Here is a 26,658-nt window from a genome sequence, read left to right as displayed (position 1 = left end):
AAGCCGGAGTATTAAGTTGTTGTTGTTTTTCCTATAGGCAAATAGAGTTAGTTCGTGGGTCGCAACACATAGTGGCGTACGGTGATTTTGGTCAATTTTATGAAATTTTGCCCAACGGTTTTATATATCAAGTTCTTCCAGTATACCAAGTAAGAAAGCTCAACTATACTTAATTAATAAATAACGTTAATTAATTAATTGACTTATGTTAACAATCCCGTAAGAATACATTATATTCCGTTTCACAAACTGACGTACGATCAACATACGCCATTATGTGAAACGGCGAAAATCGGATTTCATGACATTTAGGCACATCATCCGTCAATAATGTGGCGTACGCTTCAGAAACGAGCCGAAAACCCCAAATCTTCCGTTTCACATAGTGGCGTATGTGCGACTTACGCTTCAAAAATCCGCCGAAACCCCCAAATCTTCCGTTTCACATAGTGGCGTATAAGTTTAAAGCTAGACATATCCTGTAAAAGTTATTCCTTTTGAACCTTTAAAAGTTACAGTTTTATAGTTTAATCCTTTAACTTCAATTTCAAATGTAATCGGTCCACTGAGAGATAATATTGGAGTACTGACTATGTTATTAGTAGCATATCCTTCAAACGCGTTTTTCTCGGAAAGGTATTTTCCGTTTGTCCTGCACGCACGCCACAAAGCCGTTTTTGGCAATTTTCCTCACCCCCCCCCACCCCCGTTGTCCCTATGACGCTAAGCCACTGCCGCAGCCTTTTTTTTTCAACATGCATTTTTTGGTCGAGTCTATTCATGTCATGAAACGGAACATTACAATGAACACGATATCCTCATATACTCACATTTTCAGCAGCAATGTCACCCCTTATCAGTGTAATTATCATATTTTCTTTAGTAGAAACAGTGTCCCTAGACACGAAGGTTACCAATGATGTAACTGCGGCTCCTGGATAACCCAAACCATCTTGGAAGCGCGATGTAAACCCGCCAAAGCCTAATAATATAAATTTTGGGTTCGTGGGACGTGTTAATAACGAACTTCATTCAAACGACTTTTATTGGAAGGTGTCAGTGTCTGATTTTAGGTGTTCTTAATCAGGTAAAGAACGGTGATTTTATATATTTACTCGTTAGCTTCAATGAAGAAAATTTGAATATGTGGCCGTATGATGCGTATTGAACCGAGGCCGTCAATTTGGACAATCAGTTCTCCATGTACGGTTTACGGATTAGGCATCATTAATTAATTGCCCTCGTTCACAGTGTTGATACATTCCCGGATACATTCTTTTTGAGGAGTGTGTAAATTCACCTCATGATGCTAGTACCTCTCCGTCCTGACCGTTCATGATTCTCCAGAGCAATTATCAATTTGTACTACCTGTCCCAATACAACTACAACTTATCTTTTCTGACTATGGCCCCCTGTCAATCTACCCATGTGATCCAAGTCTACATTTTATTACGGGCACTGTTATCACCATTGACGATGGAATCTACCCTTTCTCTCATTAAAGCACCCATACACCATGTACACACCATTAGTTCACACCAGATAGAAGACCAGATAGAAGTGGTGTTTTTTGGACGGGTAGCACTTTGGTGGCTGCTTTTCTCGAGTCCTTTTTCATAGTTATACCCGCGCATCTTTCGTGGTCGTTTGGCGCATGTTTGGAGAGATGACTTTTCCAATCCATGTCTTAGTGTTTGATCGGGATAATTACTGGTTGTCCCCTTCTTCAGAACAAAGGTCATTTTTGTACAAGCAGTATTGCTTGGTACAATGTCATTTCCAAATTCTTCGGAAGTATGAGTGGGTGATGTGTATTAACATTGGACAATTTTTGCTAGTTTCATACCGTCGTGTCGATTGTCGCTGAGCGGCGTGGCGCATGCGCATTGCAGACAAACGGACACAATCAAGGCTTCCCATTGGTTATGACATGGGATAATGGATGTAACATGTGGAGTTCCACAGGGGAGTATCTTGGGTCCCATTTTGTTCCTTTGTTACGTGAACGACATGCCCAACTGTGTTGATTGTATGCTCCTTCAGTATGCCGACGATAGCGCTCTTTTGGTTTCTGATAAAGATCCGTTAAAAATTGGGCAGCAGCTTAGCAAAAATCTGGAAAACTGTAACAAATGGCTCATTGATAACAAACTGTCTCTCCACATGGGTAAAACAGAACTCATTCTTGTTGGAACAAAACGTAAATTGAAGAATTGGCAAAATTATACCATTGAGTGTGAAGGGCAAACAATTCATGCTACTCCCTCAGTTAAATACTTAGGTCTTACTATTGACCAATGCTTGAATAGTGAAGAAATGGGTCTTCCCAGCAAACACAAAACGTTTTCGACATCATTCGCAAAAGGTTATAAAAGGTTATCAGAAAACGTTTAAATGTCGTGTTATATAAAGGGTATATTAAGAGTGTAAAACGTTTTCATAACCTTGAAAAACATGTTTTGATAATCTACTGCTCAGCAAATAAAAATGTTTTACAGAAAACGTTTAAATATCGGGTTATATAAAGGGTAGAAAAACGTTTTAATAACATTCCAAAAACATTCTTGAAAACTTGATACAAAACATTCTAAACAGAATGTTATTTGGGGGTTGAAAATATTTTTTTTTTCAAATTTTTGCTTAAAATATTTTCAATAACGTTTTAAAAACGTTTTCATAACCTTTATATAACCCGACATTTAAATGTTATTAAAAGGTTTTGAAAAAAACATTTTAAGAACATTTCTGTGTTTGCTGGGTTCAAATATTTTAACATAATGTTATGTAAGTATTGACACAATATTTGGCAAAAATGTTTGCAAAATAGTTTACAATAACATTTTTGAAAACATTTAAAAATATTGTTGTAGTGTGTTTTCATACAAAACGTTTTAAAACGTTATCATGACCTTTATATAACCCGACATTTTAATGTTATTAAAACGTTTTTACCTAAACCAAAAGCCAAAATATAACTTATTTAAAACGTTTTTAAAACGTTTTTGTGTTTGCTGGGTTGATGTCATAAAAAAAAGTAAATTCTAGACTCAAATTTCTTTACAGACAGGCAAAGTTTCTTGATCAAAATATCAAGAAAATTTTATGCTCTGCTCTTGTACTTTGAGTTTCAAACGTGCTCCAATACAGTACTAGAAACAGTGCTCAAAATTTTCGTGTTCCAAAATCCACTACCATCACTTCTGGCTCTTTTTATTATAATGCCATTCAGGATTGGGCCAACTTACCAAGTGCAATCAAATAAATTTCTGATAAACCAAGTTTCAAAAAGTCTGTAAAAACTCATCTTTTTAACCAAATTTAGTTTCTAATGATTTTAATCATGTTTAAATACTTTTTTACTTTTAATATTCACTTGTATATATTTATTTATTCGTATGTTTTTGGTTTTATTTATGCCTTTTGCCCTTCTATGTATAAAGGACCCCTTCGGAAATAAGCCTTTGGGCTTTAAGGGCTATCCTGTGATATCTCCTTGTTTTCTTTTTTTATGTGTATTATGTTATTTATCTTAATGCATTTTATATCTATTTACCTTGTATTGTTGTATGTGCAATATGGAGATCCGAATAAAATGAAATCAAATCAAAATGAGAATCATGTATAAATACTCACCTGATTCAGGGTGGGTTATGTGATCTTCCTACTACTAGTATATAAATCCTCATCTGATTCAGGGTAATTGAATTCTGACTCCCCATCTTCCATTCTCTGTATGAAAATGAAATCATTCGCAATATATGAATAAATGGGAAATTTTTGCCCAAAATGAGTAATAAAAATAATAGTAATATTTTAATATTTTAGCTGCGATTCGGATCTCATGATATCGTCATGTCCCTCCATTAGAATAGTTCGTAACAAACGTTGACAATTACTTTTCCAACGTTTTCTTTACCACGAAACAAGGACCAAGTATAAGTTAAGTAGGGTTGGAGACAAGTAGCCTAAAGTATTGCCTGTAAAGCTGAAGGGGTAGATTTAAATTAGTTAATTAAAAATAATTAAGGATCCTATTCAAACTCAAAGCAACATTCAATCTCATGTTTAACCACTTTCTTTACAGTAGTTGACAGATAAGTCTCCCACATGGCCATCAGGGTATGGCCACCATTTCTCTGTATGCAGATATCAGATCTTCTCAATGGCATTCACACCACGTCTTAGTTAAAAGAATGCAAGCGTTGCCTGTGAAAATTTTGAGTCGACAATCCTTAATAATTTTATAACCCCCTATTTTTGCTGTAAAAACTATGACCCCCTCCTATTTTTAGCATTACTTTTAACTACCGAGCTCAGTGCATTTTTTTATGAAGCGCATAATCATGTTACGTAATTCGGTGACATTAATAATTCGTAGCTTTTTCTCAACATGCATTTTGGGGGAGGGGGTATGAAACGGAACATTGCAGTGAACACGTTCTCCTTATTGTTCTGGGAGGAGTCACTCAACTTTAGAAGTGACGGGTATGTGCCTACCAGCGTTCCAAAGTAGGGTCCTATCGGTACAAAACGTTGTTTTAAGAAAAGTAGGTCATTGAGCACAAACAAAATTAAAAAGGAGGTCATTGGGTATAATATTGCGAAAAATGGGGGTCATTGGGTATAAAATGTCAAAAAATGAGTCATCGTTTAGAAAATTTTTGGGAAAAAATGGAGCAAAATTCTATTTCTCGTCCCAAATTTTGCCGATTTACAAAACAAATACAACAGATTTGAAAGTTTCTGCATTATTTCGTGGTATTTTTATGATACAATTTTAGAAAAAAAGGGGGTTATTGGGTAGCCGGACCTAAAAAAAAGGGGTCATCGGGTATGTTTTTTTTTAAAGGGGGTCATCGGGTCTGGCATTTTTAAAAAAGGGGGTCATCGGTTATGGCTTTTTTTAAAAAAGGGGGTTATTCGGTATATTCGAAAAAAAAAAGGGGGCCTATTGACAGGCACATACCGTCACTTTAAAGGTTGAGTGCCCCCTCGGCATGTAGTCACATTTTCAGCTGCAATCAAGGGCGTCAACCCGAAGTAAGTTGATAGTGGGGGTACACAAGTTGTCTTAAATATGACCGCGACACATGTCTCTCGTGTCTGAGGGGGATGTGCCCGCCCCCTCAGCCGCGGGAAATTTTTAGAAAATGGGCGTCAAAATGAAGGCATTTGGTGGATACTTTTTACACTATTGTATAGAATATTAGCTGTAAAAAATCGAAAAATGAAGCAGGTTGCAGTTCATTTCTAGTGGCGTGCCTGGATTTTTTGTGTCGAGGGAGGAGGTAGGGGAGGGGGAAGAAAATAAATTTAATGGATGAAGTGCGCGCAGAGCGCGAAAAAAATTTACAATTTATTCTATTTTAGCCAAAAATTAAGGTATGATACGAATATTGCCAGTATTTTTACAGTAGCCTATTTAGACCAAGGAAGTATTTGCCGAAACGTGGGGGGGGGCATTTGATATATCCTCCTGGGATTGACGCCAATGGCTGCAATATCACCCCTTTTCAGTGTAATTATCTTCTTTTCTTTAGTAGAAACAGTATCTCTAGAAACAAAGGTTACCAATGATGTAACTGAGGAGGCTCCTGCTGCTGGAAAGCTCACCTTAGAAAAATCATCTTGGAAGCCCGATGTAAAGCTGTCAATGTCTAACAATATAAAAATTGGATACATGTTAATAACGAACTTCATTCAAACACCTTTTATCGGAAGGTGTCCATGTCTGATTTTAGGTGTTCATAATCAGGTAATGAAGTGATTTTATATAGGCCTAATTACTCGTTAGCTTCAATGAAGAAAATCTGAATGTGTGGCCGTATGATGCGTATTGAACCGAGGCAGTCAATTTGGACAATCAGTTCTGGCGGAGCATTTTCACTGCCTATATAAAACAATTATTAACCTGATGTAGACGATCTGCAGTGTTGATACATTCTTTTTGAGTAGTGTGTAAGTTCACCTCGTGATTCTAGTATACGTCTTGTTTGTACATCCCATCAGCTGCGTGTAGCGCTGCCAATAATTATGATAAATAATACGATTGGCGAGATTATGATAAGGATAATGAACTGAGTGCAATGCATTCGTCAAGATAATCGCACGCGCCGTGGAGTTATTGCATTTAGCTCGAGAGCCGATAGGCTCAAGAGCTAAATGCAATAACTCCATGGCAAGTGCAATTATCTTGACGAATGCATTTGCACGAGTACATTATCCGTCATACACTTTGAGTGTAGGCCTATTAAAACAATAGGCAATATTAATTGCTGCATTCATTATATTAGTTTTAATATTAGGGAAAATATCTTACATTTTAAAAACACCGTCAGGACATTGACCAGCTACGTAGCATTTAACTGGTAAAGAAAATCAATCCCTGTATAACTTAGCTATCAATGGTATCGATTGCGCCATACGTCATACTTTAGTAACTTATTCACGCATGGTTTGTAACCAATTGACTTTATGTTGTGATCATTTAGAGCACTGAACCAGTTCTCCTGGAAACGATCGATTTAGATGTCCGACTAGTACTACGGTGAATATCAACTGGACTTTATAGCTCTATAATTTGAACTTTAAAATCTACTTATATTAAAACACACGACATTGGGATTTAACAATTTGTTCAGTATTATCATAGGCCTTCAAACACATGTGTTTGAAGGCCTATGGTATTATAAAGCATGATCATGATATTATGCGCTAGTGTGTGTTTCCTGGCCCGGCTATGTTATTTTAGATATAGGCCTACATGTATTTCATTTGTAAAATGCTGAATATTTTGCAATGGTGTCATCTTGTATAATTATGATCCACCTGTTTTTGGCCCTTTTTAATTAATAGAAGCTCGATTATTCTCATTTGATGTTTGATTTATTTGAGGTCATTAATCATAATTTATGACAATGATCTTTGCACGAGCGATTGCCGAATAGGGTGCAACTCTACTAGTCTTATTACAAGACTGCCCTACCTCAACCCTAAACCCTAACCCTAAACTCCGTAAACGAGGACTGGACTCACGTCTAGCGAGTTGCACCCTATTCGGTAATTGTACCCTATTATAGAACACCGTTTGTAACTATACCATTTTAACACCACAGAATGTATATTCGTACTTTTTTGATGGTATATATATCGAACAGACAATTATATAGTTATGTGACCTCTGTGTCGAAAGCGTCACCTAACTCTACTATATGGTAAATGTGAAAGTAGTATTTCTAGTATTTGAGCGTGCACGTATTATCTAGAATCTATTGTTTAGCGTGCAGGTTTTAGATAATGCATTGTTTAGCGTGCAGGTTTATATAATTTGGGCTGTGGAGGGTAGTTCGCGAAAATAATGCACGGGAGAAGAATACATAACGATGAATAGAAACGGGCACTAGAAGTGTATACACGCATAATGCACTATAGTGTACGTCGACTTGACGCATAAACTGTGTGTGTATCGCTTTCGTCTTAAACGTCTTGTTTTAATCCCAGCAGCTGCGTGAAGCTCCCGATAATCATGATAATAATAATCGGCGAGCTAAATACACGCATTGTAGGCGCTGGAATGAAATTATCTTCGTTTAACCTCATTTATTTGGCTCGAAATTAAAAGGGGACAATGCGATCAGTAGCTATCAGTGAAAACGATGATTTAAATAGGAATCTATTTTTTATGCAAATCACACATTATTTGTTTGCCTGGTACAATGTTATCTCCAAATTCTTTGAAGTATGAGTGGGTGATTTGTATTAACATTGAACCGTTTTTGCTAGTTTCATACTGTCTCGCCGATTGCCGCTGAGAGTGTGGCGCATGCGAATTGCAGACAAACGGACACAATCAAGGCTTCCCATTGGCTGATGGTAGAATGAAAACCATGGACTCGCTATATAGGCCAATAGTATTAGTTTTAACCTGGACATTTTTTGTAACAAGCTGATTTTTTCTGGAATAGTATAGAATCACTGGTAAAAGGTCCCTGCAAATCCCCTGTGGGCGTTTTCCAAAATCCAAGATGGCGTCCAAAATGGCCGCCATTTTCATATTTTTTCATAATTTCCCAACCATACTAGCTAGAAACACAAATAAGGTATCCAAACATATGTTTTGAGGTATGAGAAATATTTATAAATCAACATTAAGATCATTCAACCTTTGCAAGTGTCCAAAATGGCCGCCATTTTCATGCTTATCTTATAATTTCCAAACCATACTAGCTAGAAACACAAGTAAGGTATCTAAACGTTTTGAGGTATTAGGAATCTTTATAAATCCATATTAAGATGATTCAACCCTTGCAAGTATCCGAAATCCAAAATGACGCCCCAAATTTGCCACCTTTCCAAAGCCCGGATCTGTAATTTAAAAATCACAATTTGAGACCAAACTACCCAGCAAACACAAAAACGTTTTTAAAACGTTTTAAATAAGTTATATTTTGGGTTTTGGTTTAGGTAAAAATGTTTTAATAACATTAAAATGTCGGGTTATATAAAGGTCATAAAATCGTTTTAAAACGTTTTGTATGAAAACACACTACAACAATATTTTTAAAATGTTTTCGAAATGTCATTGTAAAATATTTTTGCAAACTTTTTTGGCCAAATATTTTGTCAACACTTAAATAACATTATGTTAAAATATTTGCACCCAGCAAACACAAAATGTTCTTAAAACGTTTTTTACAAAACTTTTTAATAACATTTAAATGTCGGGTATATAAAGGTCGTGAAAACATTTTAAAAACGTTATTGTAAATATTTTGGGCAAACATTTTTTGCAAAATATTTTTTCAACCCCAAAATATTATTCTGTTTAGAATGATTTGTACCAAGTTTTCAAAAATGTTTTTGGAATGTTATTAAAACGTTTTTATACCCTTTATATAACCCGACATTTAAATGTTTTCTGTAAAACATTTGTGTTTGCTGTGCAGTAAATTGCCAACAAATGTTATTTAATGTTATGAAAACGTTTTATATAATTAATGTACCCTTTATATAACCCGACATTTAAACGTTTTCTGACAACCTTTTATTATACCTTTTGCGAATGATGTCGAAAACGTTTTGTGTTTGCTTGGTAGGGCATCTGGAGCCATACGATTTGGATGAAACCTCCAACTATAGAAACCTAACTCAATTGGCTAAAAATGGCATCAGATTGAAAATTTGTGGTTAAAGAGGTACGTTGCTCCAGTTATGAAATACCTTTAAAGGGCAGGTCTATTGCAAAAACAAGTTTATCTCTATTCGAAGAGAATAATTATTACATTACAAGTTGACACTTGTTGCAATTTTTTGTGCGTATTTCTCCTGAAAAAGGAGAAATTGTGTGGGTAAAGTTCAGCCTCGTACGTGTTCTTCCCCCGTTTGAAGCGTACGTGTTCTCCCCCCGTTTGGCTGATGACGTAGGTAAATGAAGCGGGCACTATATCACGCTCTCATCATACAATCACAATCACTTTGACAAGTTTGACATTAGCAACAAAGAGTTGTACTATCACTTACCATAACAATGCTGCATAACAATATGCACACCATTGTTCTCATTTCGGGAACAAAGCAAGCACAGTATTGTTTCTATGCGTTCGCTTTGTAATATTTCATCCAACTGAAACTATTGCGTTGCAATATACAGGGAAATCAGATGTACATGAGTTTGTGAACTTAACACGGTTTATATGCTAGTCTCAGATGAAATTCTAAGCTCAAATTATGTATTTATTTTTAGGCCTAATATTTCTCATGATATTGATATACATATGAATCGTAATATCACAATTGTCTAATATATAAAAAAGAAGCGGCTGATTTGATCCATATGTTTAAAAACCATTAAATTTGTAATACTTAATTTGGAATTTTTTTCTGTGAACAACAACAGTATACGTTCTGTCCATTGAGAGCGTTTATAGTCCCTTTCTCAAAGCGGGCACATCTCATTTCATGACGTCACCGTTTTTCTAGGCCAAATCTGTCTCGTTCGAAGGAACTCACCGCTGAAGTTGGTTTTTGCGGAATATCAATTTTAACGTCTTATTTTCTCAAAAAAAGGAGTTATTTTCATTGTCCTCATAATATTAGCTTGCCAATGATATGGTGTTGTTTTCGCAATAGACCTGCCCTTTAATTCTAAAATTCAGCCGGCTCTGTGCCTTCAGCAGCTGTGATCGCTGTTTCATTTTCATTGTCCTCTTTGATGATGTGTTGCAACAAGTATAGCCACTGCATTGTCTGCACAATGTTGTCAGTGGCGGCGCCAGAAATTTTTTTTCGGGGGGGCATTAGGGGGGCAAAGTGAATTTCAGGGGGGGCAAAATCAACAAAGTTTGCGCAAAATTACCGTAAAAAGTGGAAATTTTCGTAATTTTGGGTTTTTTCTGGGGGGGGGCAACAGGGGGGGCAAGAGTTCTGACTGGGGGCATCCCCCCATGCCCCCCCCCCGTGGCGCCGCCACTGAATGTTGTACAGTGAAGACCTAGTTTCTTGCAACTACATGTCATAGTGTTGCATCCATCAGGCTTACATCCAGGCACCATGTGGCGGTACTCATTAAGTGAATCATATTTGCTGGCCCCATAAAGCTGAAGGATGAAGCCTTCACCTTATTTCTGTACCTCATCATGCCTACTCGTACTGTACGCAAAGGTCCCTAGGAAGTCATCTTTGCCTTTCTTGTGTACCATGTTGAAAGGGTTACGCTTTCCCCGGCGATAGATGGCTGAGACTGTATCACACCCTGTGATGGCATGAAGTGCCAACACGTAGTTCCTGGTATCTCCCAATGCTTGCTGGATAATCATTTACTCAGAACGCTATCTCAGGATTACTGCAAGATTTCATGAAGGTATCTAGGCTATTGTTGAACTTGCCCTGGACACCAACATCACAAGTAGGTCAGTGTCTGTACCCACCTCCACAACTGGTAGCTCCTCTGTCTCTGCTACTGTAAGGGCTGTGGACACAATCAATGTATCGGCATCTGCTTCAGCCTGGATGACATGAATTCCAGCCATACGCATCCTCTCACTGATCATATAAGTATATCATATATAAGTCGCTGTTTGTTCAACAAATGTCATCAACACCGCCTAGGCTGAAGGACAACCCCCGAAGACTGGAGTAAAAATCTAAACCACTGTGTACAAAAAGGGCGATAAACTGGACCCAGCCAACTACCGAACTATTACCCTCCTGTCAATCCCAATAAAAGTATTCTGTAGGTTCTTAACCGAATACAACAGACTGTAGATAACCATCTGAGAGAGGAACAGTGTGGATTCAGGAGTTCCAGAGGCACCTCAGATGAAGTCTACAGTACGCCAAATCTTTGAAATGGCTAAAGAAAGACGCATTCCAATACACTGGAATTTTGTAGAAAGCAGCATTTGACACCATATTGACAGATGGAGGGAAGTCCTGTGGAAATGTCTGCGATCAGTAGACCTCATTGCAAAAATGTATGAGCAAACCAAATGCTCAGTCGTGGTAAATGGAAAGATCGCCGATTGGTTTGAAGTTCTAGTTGGTGTTAGACAGGGATGTCTTTTCTCACCATGCCTCTTCAATCTATATATATATCTGGAGTTTGTTATGAAGGACGTCCAAAATCTAGGCTCAGGTGTGCAAATGGGTGACATCCGATATGCAGATGACACCACAATCATTGATATGAACTTTGAGAACCTGCAAATCTCCGCTAATGATTTGGAGAAAGCATGCAGCAGTTGGGGAATGAAAATTAACCCAACTAAGATCATATCTGACGATCCAAGAGATATCATGCTGAACCAGATGCCATTTTAGTAAATAACTTCGTCTTTCTGGGTACACTGTAAATTGGCCAGAACACATGGAACGCGTTCATTAATGTAACGGTTTTTTAACACATGACACGTGTTCAACTTATTTAGAGAACACTAGTGTTAATGTAGAGAACACAGGTGTTATTACCTCAGAACACTAGTGTTACATGTTCTAATCCTTTAAACTCTGGTGTTCAAAATTACTATCTATGAACACCTCGGACACATGAAAGAAATGTAACGGTTTTTTAACACATGACACGTGTTCAAACATTGATTTTCAGAATGCTGGTGTTCAACCTTTATTTATACATTTTCAAAATCTCATTACTCGACAATAAACAAATGCATGGTAGTATAAACAAGAAAATGGCGGTGTTCCGAAGAATTCCGATGAAATCAGAGAGTTTTCACCTAAGGCAAGCCCAAGGCTCGAACCCTCGCCGATCGTATCTCCCGCAGCTGACAGCGCAACGCATTTTAATGCGATTAAAATCGCTCGGCCATAGTCACCCTCTTGTGTCTCTCCTATGCTTGTTCATCGCTGTCAACGGCTCCGAGTCGCTCCCAAAGTTGCCCTGAATTTCATTCTTCTCTAAGTCCTTCGAATTTACTCTCACTATCATCCCATTTGTCTTGGAAAAGACAGTTTGTTATAGCGTTTCCGGAAGCGTTTCACGTTGCATCGCCATTGTTGTTGTTGTTGTTGTTGTTACTTATATCCCTCCTTCAAAGGAGCACCGTGTATTTCTCGCTGACACGTCGCAGCTCTCCAACGCCTCTATCTGCTCATGCGTTCCATTTTTGAACACCAGTATTCAATGTAATCATTCAGAACACTTGTGACACGTCTGATCAATACTATGTGTTCTACATTATACTAAAAGAACACTAATGTGCAAGGCTTATCATATTTTCAAATACACTAGTGTTCTAAAGAGACAATTATGAACACCTCGGACGCGTCTGAGAGGCGTCACGTGTTCGGGAACATTTGCAGTGTAGTAGTGTGCCCGGCCTCAGTAGAAGAGGATATTAAACATCGCACAAAGTTGGCAGCCTGGGCATTCGGTAGATTGAAAAATACCATCTGGTCTAACCATGACATCACCAGATCGCTGAAAGTGAGGATCTACCAATCGCTCATCCTCCCTATTGCCACCTATAGGTCAGAATCCTGGGTGTTACGTTAATCCGATCGACACAGACTGGATGTTTTTGAAATGCGATGCCTTAGGGCAATGCTTGGTGATTCCCTACTTGATAAAATCTGCAACAATTCCATCAGACAGAGTCTCAACATCAGAGTCCCACCAAGCCTACATTAATGACGTCAGCAAGAAATTAGACAAGACCACCAGGTCGTCCACCAACCAGATGGAAGGACCAAATTCAGAGGGACTTGGGATTGACCCCACATGAAGCAAAGACACAAGCAACAGACAACACTGAATGGAAGAGGCTTACTCGGCAGAGGGCAAAGAGACACAACGTCCTGTACAGTTAAGTCAAGTAAGTCAAGTTTGTTACTAATGCAGCTTGGGTTGTTGTGGTAGGCATGCTCTTATCAAATAATATCACTCGATGTGCACTTTTCAGCTCTTCTACATTGCTCTTCTTGCTTTGTGGATGTATTGCTTCCATGATAGACATCAAATACAACAGTGGTCTGGACTCCATATTGATTCAGGATAAGTGAAGTGTAAGCTAGACAAACACCATGGTCTGGATGACTTAGACCAAATTGCATGTCGAAGTAGGTGACCACCGTCTACTACGAAGAGGCAATTCTGTGGCAAGTCATAGTGTTCTGTGAACGATTTCAGCAGACGACCCAAGGCACTCATAACCAGCAAACGGTAGATGAGCATTTAACCATTCTTCAAAAATGCCGCGATCCTTGGTGTCTCTTACCTGTGAACTCTGTAGATCTTTGTGTTGCTCTGATGTGCCAGTGTGAACTCCAGTAAACTGCTCCAATGTGTCACAGATAGAAGCACATCGAGGAAGAGCATGAACCCATTTGGTCAATGTGCTGTCTGTAATGTCCCGTCCATGTGTCATTCCTCCTGATATTTTCAGTGTCCGCATCAAGAACTGCTCTATGGTCTGGTCTGAAAAGTTGCCACCCCAGAATGCCCTAGTTTGGTCTCAAATTGACTTTTTGATTTTGAAAATCCAGATCCGGGATTTGGAAAGGCGGCAAATTTTGGATTTTGGATACTTGCAAGGGTTGAATTATCTTAATATGGATTTATAAAGATTCCTCATACCTCAAAACATATGTGTAGATACCTTACTTGTGTTTCTAGCTAGTATGGTTTGGAAATTATGATAATAACATGAAAATGGCGGCCATTTTGGACGCCATCTTGGATTTTGGACACTTGAAAGGGTTGAATCTTCTTAATATGGATTTATAAATATTCCTCATACCTCAAAACATATGTTTGGATACCTTATTTGTGTTTCTAGCTAGTATGGTTGGGAAATTATGAAAAAATATGAAAATGGCAGCCATTTTGGACGCCATCTTGGATTTTGAAAAACGCCCACGGGGGATTTGCGGGGAGTTTTTGTCAGTGATAGTACACATGTTTCTACACCTATTCCTGAAAAAAAAACAGCTTTTTACAAAAAATGTCCACCTTTTTGGCTATATGAAATAATACCATTAGCCTAATGTAATAAAGACCCGAGCGCAAGAAGACCGTAAGACCACTTGGCCCCATGTATACACTAAAGTTACGTATAGTTTCTTATGGTTTTATAATGTTTAATACATGTTCCACGGTGAAAACATCATGAAAGGTTGTGAAAGATTTGTTTGGCCCCTAAACATGTATAAAACATTACCAAACTATACGAAACTAAACCCAACTTTAGTGTATACATGTTGAGGGGCCAAGTGGACTTACGGTCTTCTTGCGCTCAGGTCTTCAAATACTCACCTGAATCAGAATTCAAATAAGAAGAAGAAGAATTCGAAGAAGAATTCAAATCTCGGAGATCTTTCCAAGGGCGGGTTATGTGATCTTCCCTACCATGCCTACTGCTTAAATCCTCATCGAATTCAGGGTAAAAGTATCCTCTGCGATCCCGTCTGCGATATTTCGAATTGAAACTCATCTTCCATTCTCTGTATATGAAAAATGAAATCATTCGCAATATATATATAAGAAATTTGTGACTAAATAAATAATAATAATAACCCTTTACTTTTTAGCTGCGAATCAAAACTCATGAAATCATTATATCCTTCCTTTAAGAAGCTCGTTCGTAACAACTTTAACAGTTACTTTCCAACGTTTCCTTTACCATGTTTACCATGTTTACTACAAAGTAATGACCGATTTTCATGAAACTTGATACAGGGTGTCCCCGAAAAATACCGGGTGAATGACTTTGGACATACGTCGAGAAATAAGCATCAAAATTTAAAAAAATTAAAAAGCAGCATGTAGACCATCTTATTATGCATCTTATACGCTAGTTGTACTTGAATCGGTTGACAGATTGCGTAGAAATGAGCGATTACATAACGTATGCGTCAGTTCACTTCATTCCAAGTTTGAAAGAAAGATCCTTCAACACAATGGGCACAAGTTGTTTTAATGTTTAAGGGATCTAGAATGAGCGTTTATTGTGTTTCGACAGTATTTTTTTTGTGGGACATGAGAGCACATCAGACATATCGAATTGCATTCTGAATACGAAGCATGTCTTTCTGATATCAAATAATTTTCATTTTTGAAAATCACAATATAATACAAATTTTATGACAAATTATAAAAATTTGATATATTTCAAATTTTTGATATATAACAGTCCTCGAAGTAAATTATATAAATCTAATGATATATTCTTAAAGTGTATGTAGGTGGGATGAAAAGCCGACGATCAATTCAAAATTTTGACCTTTCGTATTGAAGATATGGATTTTTCTAAAACAAAAGACCTAATTTTATGTTGGGTGTTTTGGGAAAAAAATCCATATCTTCAATACGAAAGGTCAAAATTTTCAATTGATCGTCGGCTTTTCATCCCACCTACATACACTTTTAAGTATAAATCATCAGATTTATAAAGTTTACTTCAAGTACTGTTAAATATCAAAAATATCAATTTTAATGATTTGCCATAAAATGTGTATTACATTGTGAATTTCAAAAAATCAAAATTATTTGATATCAGAAGGACATTCTTCGTATTCAAAATGCAATTCGATATGTCTGATGTGCTCTTATGTCCCAAAATAAATACTGTCCAAACGTTCATACCCCTTCCCTTAATGGGCTTTATATTTTGTTCGTTGAAATCCTTTTTGGGTTTTTTAAACAATCTGTTTCTTGCGAAATATTTTATTAGGGTTTGTTCAAATTTGAAAAACTGAAAACATGCATGTAAGATGACGCTCGATACTTTTTTTTCGATAATGTTGATATAATCGTTGCATAAAGAATTATTCCATAAATAATCCCAGCTGGCCAAAAAAACTAATTCTCACACACATTAATTTTTTTGGAATATTTCCAAGAAATTGTAATGCAAAGTTTAAGTCTTTTAAAACTTCATCGTAATAGTGCATGGTATCAGAAATCACACGTAAATCTGTAACCACTTGATCATTGTCATTCTTGGCTCAAATGTGTTTGGAAAGTGAAAATATAAAATAATTATTTGCATAATATAAAGAATTAAAGCTGGGAAGCTTGCAATTACAAAAATTAAAGTTTTCTCAGACAAGTTGTTCATCTTCATATATCATCAGTGAAAGCATAAATAGCATAACATAGTCGGATTATAAAATAGATAATGGGGAATAGATTTAATGAGATACACAAACTTTAGGAAGGGGTGAGCGAGTATGCAAAAAGCGCCTGTTGATGATGCGCGCATTATGTAATCGTTGATTTCTTCGCAACCAGTCAACCGAATCAAATACAATTTGCGTACAAGTATATGTGATGCGATCAAGCAAAATCAGATGGAACTCTGAAATATTAATTTTTCAGTTTTTTTTATAGGATAGTAAAAAGCATTTACAAATCTGGATTTTGCAGAAAACACCATTCAACCAAATCAACCAGTTCCAAAGATATAAGCAATTTAAAGAGTTTCCAAAAAAACAGGAAACAAAAGGAAATATTTCCTTTGTATGCCTATATCTGGAAATCAATATTTCCGAGTTCCGAATGATTTTGCTTGATCGCATCACATATGATGCACAATCAAATTCGCTACGCGCTACAGTGTAATTTTTTTGATTCCAATGTCTATTTCTCGACTTATGTTCAATTTAATTCACCCGGTATTTTTGTCTGGGACACCCTATATACATTAAGTAGGGTATATGGTAGTGGACAAGTATTGCTCACGATTCCTTGATTTTTTTAAAATTTAAATCGATTTTTTTAATTCCAAGAACTGCATGATATAGGCCTACCCCATAATAATGAATGCTTGACATGCTCAATCCTTTGAGGTTTTTACACAAAATCGAAACGTGTTTCTGCATGTGAAAATTCCAAAGAAAACGAGTGGTAAAATCACGGGGAAAACATCATAGAGGTATTTAATTGCATCTAAAAGTTGTAGAAGCATTAGGGATAAAGTGAAATAGTTAATTTAAGAAAGAAATTAACATATATTTATCAAAAATGGTAAACGCTTAAAAACTTGATTTAAATCAAAAACTGCTCATTTTTTCAGAAATCTGCTGTGCTAGTTGGATTCCTTGCATCATTTCTTATGGTGTAAATGTAAACTTTTATTTATTACATCATTATTTTTAAAATACAATACAAAACAATGTCTAAAATTTCCCATTAAATACTTTGATCCTGTGGGTTAAAGCCATAATGTACGATCTTATAATAGGAAATTGGTAAATGTTTTTCCCTTTTAAACTCCCATTAATTTCAATTCAAATTGTAGGCACTGAGTAGCTGGTCAGTTTGTGGCTAACAATAACATTTCGCGTTTCAAAATTAATTCTTGCTTCAAGTGAAGACAATTCGTGATCAAAATGTGGTTTGTGCTGCGTTTTTCATTGCCATTTTTAGTGTGTGTGATCCTTTAAAAAATATATATTTTATGATAAGGATAATGAACTGAGTACAATGCATTAGTTAAGATAATCGCACGCGTTGTGGAATTATTGCATTTAAATAAATGCAATAACTCCATGGCAAGTGCGATTATCTTGACGAATACATTTGCACGAGTACATTATGCGTCATATATACTTTGAGTCTATTAAAACAATAGGCAATATTAATTGCTGCATTCATTATATTAGTTTGAATATTAGAGAAAATATCTTAAATTTTAAAAACACCGTCAGGCCACTGACCAGGTAGCATTTAACTGGTCAAGAAAATCAATCACTGTATAAGTTAGCTATCCTTGGTATCGATTGCGCCATACGTCATCCACGCATGGTTTGTATACCAATTGACTTTATGATCATTTTTATCGTGGTTCCGAACACAGAGAGCATGAATCAGTTGACCTGGAAACGATAGATTTTGACGTCCCACTAGTACGATGACGAATGGAGATGAGAAAATAAACTTATATAACAATATCAACGGGACTTTATAGTTCTGTAATTTAAAATCTACTTATATTAAAACACACGACAGTGGAATTTTACGATTTGTACAGTATTGTAAAGCATGATTGTGATATTATGCGCTAGTGTGTGTTTCCCGGGCGTGTTTATGTTATTTTAGATATAGGCCTACATGTATTTCATTTGTAAAATGCAAAATATTTTGTAATGATGTCATCTTGTATATGGTCCCCCTTTTTTAGCCCTTTTTAATAATAGAAGCTCCATTATTCTCATTTGATGTTTGATTTATTTAGGTTCATTAATCATAATTTATGGCAATGATAATTGCAAAATAGAACATAATTTGTAACCTATGATTTACATCATGCGCATGAAAAAATACCATAACCTGTAACCTATCATTATATATATATATACATTATTTTAAGTTATGTGAGTAGCATTTATTTATTTATTTATTTATTTATTTATTTATTTATTTATTTATTTATTTATTTATTTATTTATTTATTACTTTATTTACCTATTTATTGTGTGGATGGGTCTGAGAAGGTGTGAGCCTAGGCCTATTGTAAACTACACATTTTATTTTCAATTTGTTATTTCATTTTGTTTGTTGAATACGAACTATGAGAAGAATATTTGGAAACAAGAACTTTTGTACAAGACAATATTAATTAAAACAATGACATAGATTACAGAAAACAATTCTTGTATCTGAAAATGCTGATATTCTTGGGAAAGAATGGTGGTATTAAACAAAACTCAATTTACATTATATTGATGAAAGCAGTTGAAATAAGAACGAAATCCATAATTTTAATGTCGCAAGCTACCACAGGCCCAGGTGTTAATGGTCGTAGGGGCCATAACTGATGCTTGTATACGTGTGTGTGATTTTAACCAAATTAATCTCATATTTGACCATTTGAGCTTTTTGCATAAATTAGTTCCAATTTTAACAATATTTGACCATTCAAGCTTCAATATGGCCAATTCTTTTGCACGGTTCGCGCGTATGTGTACTATCCTGATAGCCACGGATCCAAATTATGCTGCTTTGCCTATGAACCTCTAGACTATGCCATAGTCTATTTTTGATAAATAAAAGCATGCTATAAATGTATGATGAAAGCATTCAGTTGAACTCGAAATTATAATACTGATATTTATTACATCAAAATATAAACTAGTATAAAATTGTTATGAATAAGTTTATATAATTATATTAGTGACAGTAAAAGTAAAGTGTACGTAGGCTTATATTATTGAATGCAACATAAATTATCATAATGTCATAATTGTATTGGCACTTCACTGAACAATTCTGATTTTAAAATCTGCAAGTTTATTAATCGCGAAATTCCAGGTTAAAAATAGACTATGGACTATCAATTTTAAACGGGATTTTGAGTGGGCAAAGTCCCTGACACTCACACTGTCAATCACACTTGTTTATCAATCAAATTTAACCGCAAGCAAATACAATACGCGCTCATGCACTTAGTGACGCGTTCATGCAATTACACAACACAATGGCGGCAGACTTGTGTACCATGTAGTTATTAATGGTAATGATAGGTACCCGGAGGATTTAAACCATAACGAGATCTGGGCGACCAATCACAAGCCAGATCCATTTAAAGATGCATTACATCATTGCCAATTTTAGTAGGCCAGATTTCCGACAATCTCATCCATAGAAGCTCATAGACAGCCGTGTTAAGCATCTCTGACCGCAATCCAATGTCAGTAGTCCACTTGGGGACCTAACAAACAGAGGGTGTAGGGTCCCTAAAAAGATCAGATGTGAAAATCTATCAATTGTGCACACATTAATTAAATCAGAGTTTTAAGCTCAAATACAATACCCAGAGTATATGCAGAATGGGCAAGTGGACTACGGGGTAGTCTAATGAACCTCCAAATAAATCCTCTATTTCATTTATCCCTGTAAAATTAGATAAACACCCTGATTTGGGACAAATCTAAATTAAGTATTCCTTGTGTTTGACATGCGCAATTGTCCCCAGGCGCGGATCCAGGCATGGGCACACCGGGCCCGTGCCCCCCCTTTTCGAGGGTCCTATTTTTTTATTTTTTTTTACAATTTTGTTGAAAAAAACCCCAAAAAAAACCCCTTCGTTTGGCTTTGCATTTTTACATGTTTTATGGAAGATATAAATTGCGATAAACGGCCTCCCATGCCATGGCGGATCCATGCAGAGGCACACCCCGGACCATGTCCCCTTTCATGGTCCATGAAATGGCTTTAATTCGGCCTTTATTTTTAATTTCTTCCAAATACTGAGGGGGTGCATCTTCCCTCAGACACCCTCCCTCCGCATATGGATAAGTAAGTGCCCACTTAGGCTTCTGTTTTGGACCAGTTGCGGGGCAGGGGGAAGGGCACACTGGCCCGTGCGCCCGCCCCCTCTTCGCGGCTAAAAAAATGAGGAAAGGAGAGAAGAGAAGGGGCGAAAAGCTGTGAAAATGAGAGAAATGAAGAAGAAGAGAAAAATAATATTTGCACGTAATTGAGTAGGCCCAAGCCTTCTTATCCATGTTATCTGTTATTAATTTATAGGCATTGCTTGAAGGCGGGTCCTCTGCCCAAAAGCCTGTGAAATTACTGCGGGCCCGCGACGCAGGGCCCGTCACATTTTGTCACCAACATTTGTATTAAGACGACTCAATGCTGATTGCTGACTTCAACATCAATCTGTGCATGCTTTAGTAGGCCTAAGTCCAATAAAGTGTTAAAATTGTGCAAATTGAGTTAAAGACCCATTCAGTGATCCCAGCGCAAGTGTAAAACAATTTAAATTGTTTATAAATTGCTTAAAAGTGAAGGATAAGTCATTCAAATTGTCATTTGGTATTTTTGAAATGACAAATTTGGCACAAAACGAAGAAAACAGCAGTACTGACGAAGTTGAAGCCCCATTCAAATACATGTAGGCCTAGCTAATTTAGATACTGTCAGTATCAAAAAATACAGATTTGTGTAAAATGTCTTATTTTGTCTTAAATGCACGGCTTTCGGCTGAACCACTCACAGGCTATGTTAGCACATCTATGACAATGACAAAGGTACCAAAATCTGAATTTTGATGATTTTTACGATCGTCCGGATGAACAAATCACTGACTGGGCCTTTAAAGCAATGATAATAGTGTAAAAATATGCACCAAATGACTTAAATGGGACCTTCATTTTGCAAAATTTTTCTGGTAGCCGTTTTTGCTTCTGTTTTGGACATCCGTACACTTTATCATGTTTATGATCAATGCAATTTTGGCCAAATCTCACTACCCGCAAGATGCTGTGAACTACCAAATCGCAACAGTTTAAAATAGTTAATTTACACAATAGTGAAAACTTGTCAACAAATGACTTTAATTGGACAGTCATTTCATAAATTTTCGGCTTTTTCAAATTAAAATTTTAGACAATAATAGTGCCAAAATGGTCCACCAAATGGCTTCAATTAGGTTTTCATTTTGCAAAAGTTTCTCACTTCTCAGGGGGCACATCCCCCTCAGACACCCCCTGAGTCGAGTATGCATAAGGAAGTTACCCTTTTCGCTTCTGCTTTGGTCACCCAAACCAAGAGTTATAAAGCAATAATTTACACAATAATCGTGAAAACTTGTCGACAAATGACTTCAATTGGACTGTCATTTCACAAATTTTCCCCTTTTTAAAATTAAATATTGTACACAATAATAGTGACAAAATAGTCCACCAAATGGCTTCAATTAGGTCTTTATTGTGTAAAAGTTTCTCACTTCTGAGGGGGGCACATCCCCCCTCAGACACCCCCCTGTGTCGCGCAAGCGCGCGACGTACGTCGCTGCCGCGCCGATTATTCTAAGTTTGTGCCCCCCCTTTTCAAAAATCCTGGATCCGCCACTGATTGTCCCACCGGAAATGTTTCAAACATTTTCCTCCCTCAATGACATGCGACCGATACCACACCACTGGAAACAATTAACACTATATAAAGTATAATGTTTGTTATACGATAATGTGGGGTGGGGTTCAAAACAGTTTTGTCTGTCAAAAGAGCGGGGTCCAAAAAGTTTAGTGGTCCATCAAAGGGCGGTCAAAAAAGTTTTCGAGCGAAAAATTTGAGGTAAACCAGCCCCCAACCAAAGTATTAATGAACACTCCCTAAAGAAATTCCATCGAAATAAATATAATGGAAATAGATTAAATACCAAATATTTCTACATCGAATATTTCTACATCAATTAAAAAGTCTGTAGTGGCCCTTAATGTACAAAATGTATACACTACGTTACCACAAATAAAATATCACGAGTCACGCTCGGGGTCACACCAAAGTCATTTGCTATACAACAAGTGAACAAAGTCAAACATCATAAACATATTTAATATCAGGTGCTACACCAGATAGACCCACATTATACTGCGTAAGTAACATACAGCCAGTTCCGGGAGCCAGTTATTATTGATCATAATATATCATATTAAAAAAAAAGGTGCTCACGCAATAATTATATGTCCTCACCGGGTGGATAAATTTCAAAATGGCTTGCCAAAAAGGCTTGTCCCCCATTTCGGTATGAAAATGTTACTGCATATTACGACGTTTCCGAACTAAGCCTTTTTAGTGCATTTTATTTAACAGGAAGTAAGGTATGCCGGTAACCAATGAATATGTGCACCTCACATAACATGTTAAGGGAGTGTTCATTAATACTTTGGTAGGGGCCGGTTTTCCTCAATTTTTTCGCTCGAAAAGTTTTTGACCCCCTCGATGGACCGCTAAACTTTTTGACCCCCCTCTTGTGACAGACAAAACTTTTGACCCCCCTCCCCCCCCAAAAAAAATAATTATCGTATAACAAACATTATACTTATTAGTGTTGTTTCCAGTGGTGTGGTATCTGGGTCACATGTCACTGAGGGACAAAAAATTTTGAAACATTCCCGATACGGTGGGACAATTGCGCATGTATAACCACATGGACATTTTCATTTTATACTAAATTTAGATTTGTCCCAAATCAGGGTGTTTGTCTGATTTGACAGGAATAAATGAAATACGGGATTTGGAGGCAGCATAATTTGGATCCGTGGCTATTTTGATAGTACAAATGCGTTCGAACCGCGCAAAAAATGTGGCCATATAGAAGCTTAAATGGTCAAATATTGTGAAAATTGGAACACATTTGTGCAAAAAGCTAAAATGGTCAAATATGAGATTAATTTGGTCAAAATCGCACACATTCATACCATAGACCATTCTTTATAGGGTCTATGCACATACACAGGCTTCAGTTTTTGCCCCCTAAAACCGCGGCACCCGGGTCTGTGCTCACTCTGTTCTGTGGTAAATCCCCCGGGGCACTCCCACTTTGGAGGTGACGCCGTATGTAGGGCTGTTGCGACCCCCTTTTTCAGCGTCGCTATCACCCAAAGACCCCATATTTTTTTACCAACACATGCTCTGTCACCAGAAAAACCCCTATTTTTCCATTTGATCTGTCACCCGAAGACCCTTACAAGTTTAATTTGAACATTTATCCCGGGGGGGGGGGCACTCCCACTTTGAAAGTGACGCGTATGTAGGGCTGTTAAGACCCCCTTTTTCGGCGTCGCTGTCACCCAAAGACCCCATATTTTTTTACAAACACATGCTCTGTCACCCGAAGACCCCTTATTTTTCAATTTGAACAACAAATTTCATCTATCACTGATTTTGTTACTTATTTTGAAAAAACAAAGAAATTTAAAGCCATTTAGAACGAGAAATTAGATGTTCGAGGTTTCTGTGGCGCTGTTTCGGCTCTCACCCAAAGGTTCCTTTAAAAAAAAAGGTCATGTTCTCACCCAATGACCCCATATTTTTTACATTTTGCTCTCACCGAATGCCAAAAATCATGCTCTCACCCATTGACCCCATATTTTTTACATTTTGCTCTCACAGAATGCCCCTTACTGTGAAAGTGCCAGCCCTACACCTATATCCATTTCAAATTGAAGTGCCCCCGCCACCCGGGAGTTAATTTACCGGCCATGGGCCTATGTGAACAAAATTATTCCGCATGAGAAATAGTAAACTTAAGTGCGCAGTTTACGTGCAAAGAAATTCAATTAATTTGCAATATTTTCTTGATTTAGTTGTATTTTTCCCTGTTTTGGACCAGATTGGTGCACAACCATGTTTGTAGCCTACTATGTAGAGATATAAAATTCTATAATAAAATACCAGTATTTCCCATACCTACCCAGATTGTGATTTAGTAGTTAGTAGCCTCATTGTACAAAACGTAGTAACAACAAAGGCTGAAACTGAGGCTCTGCAACCATCATAGGATACATTAATAGTGCATGATGTTGCATGTCACTGATCATCTTTAATGTTATATTGATAGAACTACGTCCACGAAGTGCCAACATTCAAACAAAACCATTGAAAACCAAAACTTACCCATGAACTGTGATGAATTAAAAGTGATATCTAGAGCGTCTCAATGCACGCGAAGCGCGCAGATATTTTGGGTTTTAAAGCAGAAAACTTTTTGCCCCCCCCCCCTTTTGAAACACATAAAAACTTTATTTGGTGCCCCCTCTTTTACGGTCCTAAACTTTTTTTGTCCCCTTCCTTTTTCCCCGCCCCCCCCCCCCCCGGGTATTTATGAACACTCCCTAAATTGCAGGAAATGAAATTATTACATACAATTAAACTTTATATAATTTTGATATAGGCCTATGTATATATATATTACAATACTGACCTTCTTTATAATAATTCTATACCATCAACTGATACCAGAGCTGTCGTGATTTTCCCAATATTAAACACCGATACTGACTTATTAACTATTGAACGCAGCCGCACGGTACGAACCAATTTGGGTTAAAGCGAATAATGACGAACCACGTAATCAGATAGTTGTATAAATAAAAGAAACTTGTAGTTCAAGAGATTTCAGTTCATAGGCACTACAATCGTGCAAATCGTGTTAAAGTTGCCGTATTTGGCAGAGTAATAGTACTTCATAGAGGTGATTAAATGGAGACATTTCAACAGCACCCCTCATTTAGTGGAAAAAGGTCATTGAACTTTGTACAGACGGTCAAGTTCAAAGTTATTCAAACGTACTCACAATTCACATCATCGTCATCCTCTGGCCATAAGGGTTCAGAAAAGGTATATACTTTGACCTGTCTATGACGTATGGTTACGGAGTTATGGGCAAAAGTGTAATATTGTGACGTCAATTTCGTCCCCTGTAAAGCCAAAATTCGACCTATGACTTCACAATGTTACCTATTTGTCCATAACTCTATAACCGTAAGTCGTAGATACGTCAAACTAACTTGTTCTGAATCCTTATGACTAGACGAATAAATTATTATTATTTTTAACCAAGTCCGCGTAATTTTGAACTTAACCCCCGTGTAAAAGTTCAATGACCTTTTCCACAAAAAACATGTTTGTTTCCTGTATAGCAGGTCTAAAAAGTCAAATGCCATGCCTTGAAATAAAAAAAAAACAACTTTTTTACTGCAAATTGGAATGGGAATTTACAGTGGGTCTCTCCGACACCCAAAAAAAAAATTGTATTTCTTCATAATCAAGAATATTTATGATCCCCTTTCAACCTGCAGATTAAAAAAGGTATTTATAAAAATGTGTGATGTTTTCTCCAGTAGTTTATCACTACGCTCGTTTGTGTAATGTGTAAATGTTCTCTCCAGTAGTGTTTTATATTATTTTTTTGCGATTTTCCGGGTTGTTTTTTTTGGGGGGGTCCTTTGTAAGTGAAAAAAATTCTAATGCGCAAAATAAGCCGTCAAAAACGAAATGCGCGCGCTACAGGAAACAAACTTGTTTGGTTTTTTTGGCCTAATGATTAGCTCCATAAGTACTGTGTCTCTGCCAAATATGGCAAATTTAACATGGTTTGCACAATGTTTACGGAAATCTATTGGACTATTAAGACTATACATATATATATATATATATATATAAGTGTATGTATTTTATGAATTGTGCGGAAGGCTACGGGGAAAATCCCTGAAATACGTGCTGGTTAGGATAATGAAAATGAGCAATACATTTCCAATTGCCAGCGGCTCGCATCACATGTTCATGTTTGCCAAATTTTAGTTTAACTGTTATTTTGAATAACATGCCCTGTTTTTATTCTTTTGGAGAGGAATTGGTATTTTTTACAAACGTTTAACAATTCGTTTAAATTCTTGTTAAGACTTGTAAAAAA

General features: G+C 36.8%; 1 protein-coding gene across 1 annotated transcript; it reads right to left on the bottom strand.

The window, feature by feature from the left end:
• Positions 1–3,634: 3,634 nt before the first annotated feature.
• LOC140167266 (uncharacterized) lies at positions 3,635–25,301 on the bottom strand. The gene is made up of 4 exons (XM_072190602.1): positions 25,168–25,301; positions 14,769–14,956; positions 5,615–5,658; positions 3,635–3,730 (listed from the first exon to the last, which is right to left on the bottom strand). The coding sequence occupies exons 2-4, from the start codon at positions 14,944–14,946 to the stop codon at positions 3,650–3,652; spliced, it is 303 nt and encodes a 100-aa protein (XP_072046703.1). The 5' UTR covers positions 14,947–14,956; positions 25,168–25,301; the 3' UTR covers positions 3,635–3,649.
• Between the last annotated feature and the right edge of the window lie 1,357 nt (positions 25,302–26,658).

The sequence above is a fragment of the Amphiura filiformis genome, chromosome 13 (genome assembly GCF_039555335.1).
Source record: "Amphiura filiformis chromosome 13, Afil_fr2py, whole genome shotgun sequence".
Classification (NCBI taxonomy): Eukaryota; Metazoa; Echinodermata; class Ophiuroidea; order Amphilepidida; family Amphiuridae; genus Amphiura; species Amphiura filiformis.
This window is presented reverse-complemented; position numbering and strand designations above follow the sequence as displayed.